Source organism: Nicotiana tabacum, chromosome 16 (genome assembly GCF_000715075.1).
Source record: "Nicotiana tabacum cultivar K326 chromosome 16, ASM71507v2, whole genome shotgun sequence".
In the NCBI taxonomy this organism is placed as follows: domain Eukaryota; kingdom Viridiplantae; phylum Streptophyta; class Magnoliopsida; order Solanales; family Solanaceae; genus Nicotiana; species Nicotiana tabacum.
The window spans coordinates 149121182-149131189 of NC_134095.1; the positions used below are offsets into that span (position 1 = coordinate 149121182).

The following is a 10008-nucleotide window of genomic DNA, read 5'->3' on the forward strand; positions in this document are numbered from 1 at the left end:
TGGTGATACCCCGATGTCGGATTGTGTTTATTTTCGCACTGTTCTATTCTACTCTTTATTTTGGGATTATCAGTTTATAAATGACTTAAAATAAATTATTATAACTGTTAATTGATATTGGGGGTTTGTGTCGGTTGGCCTTGTTTTACGATAGGCGCTATCACAACCGGATCCGGATTTATGGTAGTGACAGGAGAAGACAAAGAAGGAAAGGACGACTAGATAGACTTGAGTGAAACCGTCCATTCAAAATAATGAGAAACAAACAAGACTTGTAGTAGTTTATCTAGTTGGAATGACTTTTATTTCAAAGCAAGAAAAAAGAAGAAGAAAAGGAATAACATGTCTTTCAACAATATCAAAGAGTATTCTATTTGTCCATGATCCTAGCTCCCAGCATCAGCATACCTTGATCTCTCCTGCAGAAAGGAGGAAAATTATAAATAAAACAAATAGAGAGAAAGTTGTGTGGAAAGAAACCACTAAATCATTCACAATATTCCATCTACTATAGTGCAATATAAGTCAACATACATTAAAAGAAGGAATAATCATGTAGACATTATTGATGTAAAGGACACTCAAACCTTTATATTGACTCTGAAGAATGAAATAATCATGGAAGAAACAACAACAAGAATAAGTCAACAACAATGACCTAGTAAAATACTATTAGTGGGGTATGGGGAGGGTAGTGTGTACGCAGACCTTACCCCTAGTCCGAGGGAGTAGAAAGGCTATTTCCGATAGACCCTCGGCTCAAGAAGACGAAAAGAGACAATATATCAGTACCATCAACAAATACTATAGATCATGGAAGAAACAGCCTTAATAATAATGATACAGTCTCAAAGGTATATCTAATACAGTGGCAGTAGCTGGACATGAATATATATTGAAAATCATTTTAATATGAAAAAATAAATTCTACTAACCTTTCAACTGGATGTGACCATCTATTCAGTATCAGGGGGCGATAACGTGAGCTTGAATTTGATGCTTTTCATGAGTTTCTTGCGCTCTATTTCTCTCGCTGATTTGGCTGCTTTTCTTGTGTTCTCCAGCTTCATCTCTTCAAGGCTAGGTACATCAGCCAGCTCATATGGCACTGCTTCAAGATTTTCACAAAATTTAAGAACAAGGTGTCTGATATTTAGAAGCCTCCCAATTTTCCAAGTCTGCCCCTTCAATCCTTAAGACCTGGAGTTTATTAAAACCACCTCGTTTCACCTTCCAGTACATCCTCTCTAATGCATTTTCTTTCAATTTCAGGACCTCAAGGCATTCCAACCGCCCCAATATATCCGCCTCGCTCCAATCAAACATTGTCTTAGACAGAGTTAACTTCTTCAGTGTGCATAGAAACTTGAAGAATGATGGAGGAAGATAAAGTTTACGCGAGTAAAAACTATCATTTTATATTATCAAATGTTCCAGGCACTTAAGCTCTTCAAGATTTTGCCATCCACCCTTGCTAGATTCAACGAAAGTCTCCATATTCCCTCGTATACCCATCTTTTTAAGATTACAAGCTTTTGCAAAGATATCTTTCGTGCAACTTTTCGGTGTAATCAGAGAAAGAGTTTGTAGGCAAGAAGGCTTCACCTGTTGGGATAGGAGGTGGCGGCAATTCTGCAGGGACGTTGGTGTGAAGATGCCTCAACCGCAACAACTTCCATATATTTGCTTTTATCTCAAGGGTGGAATTTGATGTATTAAGTATAAGAGTTTGTAAATATAAGAATTTACCTAAGGGTACAGGAATAACCTTGAAGTCACCTGAGAAGTCACCTGAGATAGCAATATATCTCAATAGAAATAACTGGAAAAACTCTTTGGAGAAAATTACTAGATGACCGGAGTCAAAGTCCAAAACCCTAAGCAATGGAAAGGCTTTGGTGATGTGTTTGATGTCACTTGGCCACAACCTCATTTGACTTCGTGTTGAGGTAAAACAGTAAAATGATCTAAGATATGCTCTCCAAATGGCTTTGTGGAGAGAAAATCATTCACAACAGAGGATTGAACACACAATTGACGAGTAGTCTCTGGTGGTATACTAATGCCAACAGAGGCGGAGTTAGGATTATAAGTGTATGGGTTCTAATTACAAATACAGGGTCTCGAAAAAAGTCACTGAATTTTCTTCTACTGTAGCTCTACTGTAGGCATATGAAGATTTTCTTCTTAATAAGGGTATAATTCTAGCAGTAAGTGAAACATGACTCTATTCCAACAAATAAGCAAATCAAGAATAAGGGATGATGCAGTTAAACGAGACCCAAATGCCAAAAATGAGTATGTTGTGCAATTTTTACACCTTTGAACAAATGTCAAATAAATCGGGAAATGGGAGTACCTGATAAGCTTCAAAATCATCAAAATTGAATCTTGATCGAGCAACAGTAAATTCAACATGATCAAGAATATCTTTTTGTAAACTAACTGCATCATTCTTCAAGAACTCATCCATTAACCCAAACATCTTCTCTGCTTTCGCTTTCCTCCCTCCTAAGTTCAACCCAGCTTTCCTCACAACCACTTATCTCCCACTATTGGTGTAAAAGGGGGTTTTGGGAGCTGATTTTCGCTGATTTTTATAGGAGTTTAATGGAGTTTTGTAGTTGAAGTTTGGGGTGTTTTGGAACTGGAGTTTGAGAACAACTTTCATGGAGAAAAGCTATTGGTTTTCAATTGAGTAAGAAGGCTCTTTAATGGTGGAAAATAGTGTTTTTGTTACTGGAGAGGAAGGAGTTGGTACGCCTCTTTTCATCTAGGGTTTTTTAATCTCTTGGTAGAACCCCAACTTTTTTGATTTGGAAGTTGAAAAGATTAGAAAAAACAGTCACGATGTCGTTTAATTTGTGCTATCTTAAAAAGAAAAATGGTAAAAAACAAGAAAATAGCTAACTACTTTCAGCAAGATTCGAACCCGCGTGCTCTCCAAGCGAACCCAAAACTCTTACCATTGAACCCAGACACATTTTGTTACTGGGTTCGGTAGGATATATTTATATATAAAAAGTAAATTTTTCAATACAAATACCGGGTCTCGAAAAAAGTCACTGGGTTCGTCCGAACCCGCACCCTCTACCGTAGCTCCGCCCCTGACCGCCAATATCTTCAGATACTTGTTGAAACGACCATTTTTTGGCCTCCTCTTTGCAAAACTCGTGCAAAAGGTCATGTTTGGCTGGTTTGATAGCCATGTTGTTGCATTCCAAATTAACATTCCACTAATGATATTGCTTTTACTTGGTAGTAGTTCATAATGAGGACTGTTTTGGTTGTTTTAAGCTCTAAATGGTAGTATTTTGTTATTGAAAACCGACGGGAAATATCTTTTTTTTTTCTTTCAGTAATTCAAAATTTCCGGCCGAATTCGGTCGGAAATTATAAATTTATATTTATTTTTTAAAATAAATTAACAATTTATTACAATTTACAACTAATTATTTAATTAAATAATTGTTTTTTTACATTTCCGACCGAATTCGGTCGGAAATTAATAATAAATAAAAACAATTTAATAGTTTCCGACCGATTTCGGTCGGTACACGTTTGCGACCATCGTTTTCCCGACCAATTAAAATCGATCGGAATTCGGTCGGAAATTGATAATTTCCGACTGATTTCGATCGAAAATAGTGGACAGAATTACACTGTTTTTTTAGTAGTGTGTAAATATAAGGCAATATGGCCACCAGTCTCTTTTTGTTTTTTGACTTCTTTTTTTTCTTTTTTAAACTCTTTTAGCGAGCATACTTTTTTTTTTTTTTTTTGGAAAAGTTAAAAAAAATTATCCATTCAACTTTATGGGTTCCGGATTATAGAATGATAACTTCATGTATTAACAACTGCGTTCTAAATTCAATATTTGTACATTTTTAATAAATTTCTTAACACAAATATAGTATTTGAGCAAAAGCTACTGGGTTCAGCCGAACTCGTTAACGTGCTTCTGGCTCCGTCCCTTTCAACCACTCATTGAACCACAGTTTACGTTCTTTTTGAGAACTTTCAAACCTTCTTGATGTTCTTCATTACCTGGATAGTATTTCTTTTTAAGCATATGAAAATAATCTGCATTGTGGATGACAGAGGTGCAGAGAGATTTAGGACTCTTCAATCAGCAAGGAACAGTTGGAGATGCCATCTATACTCCAAACCAGTGGTACAATCATTCATTGAGAAAATTCTGGAGGCTGGATTGACAAACATAAGATTTGACAAACCTCAACTGCTTGGCTACTACCTAAAATGGAATTTCTCACATTTTAGACCATTCCAAAATAAAGCACACGCCTCTGGCAGATTATCCAGTCCAAGCTATTCTCGCGAGAGATCGATGGCCAAAGTGATCACTTTTTTGAAGTTCCAAAACCCCCAAATCCCATCATAGTTGCAACTTCAGGGTCTATTTCAGGTTCCTCCTCTGCAGCCTTCTCTTTCTTCTTTTCTCGACGTTGACGTTTCCTTTCTTCCTCTTCCTGCTGTTGTTTCAACAATCGCTCCTCAAAATCTTGCACAGTAAAGCTTCCTATCCGTCATTTGGCTAAAATATTATTAGGGTCCATTTATCAAATAGATAAGGAGGGGTACAAATTCAATCAGAGTATTAGAAATACATTTCATATTAAGAATCTTCGTTGCTGATTTTCCTTTTCTAATAGAAGCTGCAGGCTTTGGTAGAAAGGAGAGTTGGTTAATATAGCATTTCTACTTTCCTCCTTAATGAATTCTTTGAACATTTTACTTTGTAGACCTGACTAGAATAATGGAATGAATGTGGAGGATTCGTATAAACTATCCTGACTAGTTTGGAATTGAGAAACAGTTGACCATTTGATTGACTTTCAACTTTGTGGTTGCTGCCTCAGCAAACAATTCCTGCAGCTACAAAGGAGTTGGTGAATGCTAGTTCTTAATCCCTTTTTTTTGTGTGTAATCTTTATCACAACTTGTTTGGATGGTTGTTAGCTATTGTATCGTATTATTACTTTAAATACAATGTTTATTTTGATTGTTACTTATATTTTATTGTATCACATCGTAAATCTGTTACATAACAACGAAAAGTGTCACTTTATGTAACAACCAATTAGGTGTGATCACATCGTTACCTTAATTTTTTCTCTCATCTTATCCTTCCTTATTATTAAGTAATCCTATTTTATCTTTCGCTCTACCTTTTTATATAATAATTCTAACATGTAGCTTACTTTTCTTTATAATTTTGCAAGTTTATTCTTTATATTATTTGTGCATGACATCATGAATTGACGGCAAATAATACAATCTATCTATAATGTTTACATCAAAACAATACAATATAATACGATAAGTTATGAAACGATACATGACGACCATCCAAACAAGCTGTTACCTCTCCATATGCAGTAGAATACTATTCTCATTTAAGAAAAAACTATTAGCATCTCTTTGGGATATGAAGTTTAGAACCCTATGCAAATATAACATTTGTTTATTATTATTTATTTCTTGTTTCTTTACATATTTGAAGATGGTTCAATACTTCAATTGACTAATGGGTAACCTTCTCATTTGCGTTAATAATAGTTTTGACTCGTGGAAGTAGCTAGCTATAGAATCTTCATTTTCAAAGGAACGGCACTGTCATTATTATTCAATATCAGCAATTAATATTGTCTCAAAGAACCAGAGACAATTGGTGAGTTCAAAGAAAAAATTAACTAGGAAACATAGAAATTCATTATATATGAATGAAATTAAAATCGTTTATAAGTAAAAAAAAAACAAACATAATTTGTCTTGATGAAGCCCAATTATCTAGTTGGAAAAACCATGTTCTTAATGTCATAAAAAGGGAAAAGTGCAATTACATGTCTTTCCCCTATATCCGTGCTTTTTAAACAGAGATAGTAAATACAGAAGTAAACCAATACAGACACAACAGAAATGGAAAGATGAACACAGTTTGATTACAACTCTAGAAAGAAAATCAACGAAATGTAACCACACATACACTATTTTAAACTTCACAATACAACAACAACAACAAAAAACCGAGTGTAATCTCACAAGTGAAGTCTAGGGAGGATAAATGTACGCAGACCTTACCCCTACCTTCAAGAAGGCAGAGAGGCTGTTTTCGAAAGACCCTCGGCTTAGGAAAAATAAAAGAAGGGCAGCAGCAAGCAACACCAATCAAAAAACCGAAGCTATTTCAAACTCCACAATGCTTGAAAAAAAAAACACAGCATGTTCTTTATTGGAATGAAGTCTATCACATCAACAGACTGCAGAAAACAAGATATGCAGTGACTCCTTAATTATCTAAGGGCAATATATTTTGTCCATGATCCCAGGCTCCCAGCGACATAATTCCTGGATTCCCCTGCAGAAAGGACGAAAGTAAATAAAAGAAAAGCACTAAATTAATAATCTCGGATAAAGCAGCCTTAAAGGATATATATTCAGCTAAATGAATGACATCATATAGAAATAGACGCAGCCTCATTGGAATATCTAATATTAATAATAGAATAAATGGCAGCCCGGTGCACTAAGCTCTCGCTATGCGCGGGTACGGGGAAGGGCTGGACCACAAGGGTCTATAGTACGCAGCCTTACCCTGCATTTCTGCAAGAGGCTGTTTCCACGGCTTGAACCCACAACCTCCTGGTCACATGGCAATAACTTTACCAGTTATGCCAAGCCTCCCCTTCATTAATAATAGAATAGGGGAGTGAATATAGTTGTGTAACTTGCATGAAAATTACAATGGATGTAAAAATCAGTTATTGAAAACTGACCTTTCACTGTGTGGCCTTCAAATCATCAGACTCAGGAGGGAATATGGTGAGGTTGAAATTGATGCTTTCCAGCTTCTTGCGTTGTATTTCTCTTGCTGATTTGACTGCTTTGATTGTGTTCTCCAGCATCATCTCTTGAAAGCTGTGTATACTAGCAAGCTCATATGGCACAGCCTCGAGTTTATCACAAGATATAAGAACAAGGTGCCTAAGCCTTGGGAAATGAAGTTGTGAAACCTCCCAAAGTTTCAAGTCTGCCATTTCAATCCACAGAACCTGGAGTTCACTAAAACCTCCTACCTCCGGCCTCCACGACTCTCCTGTGAATGCATCTTGTTTAAGTTTTAGGACCTCAAGGCATTCCAACTCCCCTAACCTACTTGCCTCACTCCAATCAAACTTTGTGTTTGACAAAGTTAACTTCTTCAATGTGCGAACAAATTTAAAGAATGCTACAGGAATGTGAAGCACTTCACTCGAGTAAAGAAAATCATTCAACAGTTTCAGTTCTTCCAGGGACTTCAGTTCTTCAAGATTGACGCACTTAGTTTCAAGAAAAGACTTCATTGGCCCTCGAATACTTAATTTTTTTAGATGACAAGCCTTTTTAAACACATTTTTCCTGCAACTCTGTGATGCAACCTGAGAAAGTGTTTGAAGGATAGAAGCTTTACCCGTAGAGGTAGAAGGACACGGCAATTTTGCAGGATCATTGGTGTGTATATGCCTTAACCTTAACATGTTCCATATATCTGCTTTTATTTCAAGAACTGGAGCCGATGTACTAAATATAAGGGTTTGTAAATTCCAAAATTTAACGAAGGCACATGGAAGGGCCATGAAGTCGCCTGAAATAGCAATATACCTCAAGTGAAATAGTTGGAAAAAATCCCTGGAGAATAAAAATTTTAAGGACTCAATGTCCAAGACCCTAATCAATGGAAATGATCTGCAGATAGATCTGATGTTACTAGGAGGCAACTCAATTTGTGTTTGTCTTGTGGAAAAACAATAAAAAGATCTCACATGCTCTACGAATGGTCTTGTGGAGAGAAAATCATGTAGAGCACGGGGCTGAACACACAATCGACGCGACATGCTTCGATCATGTATAGACATAATAGCCTCATCAAATGCTGGACGTACTTCTTGGAAAAACCATTTTTCACTAGCCTCCATTTTACAGAACTCGTGCAACAAGTCCTGAACACGGCATGTTTTTATTTTGCCATCGGACTTCTTCTGCATCACCATCACTAAATTTCTGTCGACAAGGCCGTTCAAATAATACTGTGCTGTCTCTTCAAGGGTGAATGCTGGTTTGGACTTTATTAAGCCCTCGGCAATCCACAAGCGAATCAGTTTCCAAATAGGGATATCAAAACCTCGAGGAAAGACACCACAGTACAAGAAGCATGACTGCATCTCTTGGGGTAGACTATCATAATGAGCCTTTACAATATTCAAGCTGATTCTAGAATCATCTTTATTAATAAGATATTCCCCCATATTTTTGTCAACTCGTACCCAATCAACTTTACTCGTTCTTGCTCTCAATGCACCTGCAATCACCACTATCGAAAGTGGTAATCCACTACATTTTTTTGCAATGCTTTCTCCAAGTCTTAGTAACTCATGGGGACAACTTCTCCTGCCAAAAACATTCATTTTCAACAACTCAAAACTTTCATCTTCATTCAGAAATTTCAGATAATGAGGATTTTCATTGGCATAGGTAGCAACATTTCCTAAGCGAGTGGTCATCATGATTCGGTGTCCAAACCTGTTTTTCGGAAAAACTTTCATGACAGAATCCACAACTTCTGACTCCCACACGTCGTCTAAGACAATGAGACATTTACCTCCTTTAGCCACAAATGAACATATTAGCCTAGCTAATTCATTCGCATCCATATCTTGATATTCCTTAATGTTTCTCGTGAACCTATTGAGAATTTTAAGAAAGACATCCTTTATCTTGTCTAGCTGGCCGACATGAATCCAAATTTTACTGAAAAACTCATATGAAATTCGAGGATCATTATAAATTTTTCTTGCCAATGTGGTTTTGCCGAGTCCCGGCATACCCACAATGGGAATAATGTCCAGATCTTCGGATCCTTCAGTAAGTCGCTTCATCAGTATTTGCGCTTCCTCATCAAATCCGACCACTGCGTCAACCTCCAAAGAAAAATCCTTTTTAAAGTGCAACAGGTTGCACAGAAAAAAATCAGGTATTGGTTATATAATAGAAAAGTCTTAACTTTATGCTACTGTCATATGAACCTCTATTCAAACATGCCGATAAATATGAAATTGAGCACCATATATGTCTTGTAAAATAAATTTCTCAAGTAAATATGTCCAAAAGTACAGTACTTAATAAACAAAAGGTGTTTTTCCGACGGAGATGCTAGTTATTCCATACCTGATGAGCAAATGCTTTTATTCTTATTAAACCGAAACGATCAAATTTTCCCCTTTACTATGTGAAAAGGATCACTTTTACCATCCATTATTCTTTTCACACAAAAATACCCGTCACTACCCAAATGGCTAAGATATACCCCTCCTCCCTTAGGGTTGTCCTAGGTGGACTCTCAATCCACATTTTGATAAGGTGGAGACCACATGAAATGCCAACTCATCGCTTCAAACTAGGGGTGGCAAACGGGCGGGGGTCAGATATGGGCGGTCAAAACGGGTAATACAAAAAAAAGGATAAATTATCCAATGTGATCCAAAATGGGTTAACAGGTGGATATGAGTCTTTACAAATGTAAAAGTTAAACCTATTTGTTATATTTCCATTTTTTAAGTGGCTAATGTTATTTTTATTCATATTTGACTCATTTTTAAAAAATTTATTATCCAATCCATTTTTAGTTGATATTATGAATGGATAACTTTTTTTTTAAATCCATTTTGTCACTACTACTTCAAACCCATTTACCCCCTCTATTTCTTCTATCACCAGCACCTCCTACCCCTCCTCCACCCCATCACCATAAACTACTACTCAGTCATCTCCCTCTGCTGCGACTACCCATCTATTTCTCCTGCCAAACCAAGTTGTAGGTTCTCCTCTTTCTTTTTCCAGTGATTTTAGCGCAAGGAAATGTGAATAGATCAAGTTGCAATTCTACTTCATAGAGGAATGCTTAAACTTTCATTTTGGCATAGTTCTTTAAGAATTTTACAGTTGATTCGC

At 36.5% G+C, this 10008-nt stretch overlaps 1 protein-coding gene and 1 long non-coding RNA gene across 2 annotated transcripts; both read right to left on the reverse strand.

Annotated features, from left to right (window-relative positions):
• Positions 1-228: 228 nt before the first annotated feature.
• On the reverse strand, positions 229-2907 carry LOC107771524 (uncharacterized). Its single transcript, XR_001644834.2, has 2 exons — positions 936-2907; positions 229-419 (listed from the first exon to the last, which is right to left on the reverse strand). It is a non-coding gene; the product is annotated as an uncharacterized LOC107771524 (long non-coding RNA).
• A 3297-nt stretch (positions 2908-6204) lies between these two features.
• Positions 6205-9337, reverse strand: LOC107771528 (putative late blight resistance protein homolog R1B-16). The gene is made up of 2 exons (XM_016590909.2): positions 6798-9337; positions 6205-6379 (listed from the first exon to the last, which is right to left on the reverse strand). Exon 1 carries the CDS (start codon positions 8934-8936, stop codon positions 6801-6803), a length of 2136 nt encoding a protein of 711 aa, XP_016446395.2. The 5' UTR covers positions 8937-9337; the 3' UTR covers positions 6205-6379; positions 6798-6800.
• Between the last annotated feature and the right edge of the window lie 671 nt (positions 9338-10008).

Coding starts and splice junctions, on each gene's coding strand:
- LOC107771528 (XM_016590909.2), bottom strand. CDS start 8,936: ATGAAGCGACTTACTGAAGGATCCGAAGATCTGGACATTATTCCCATT.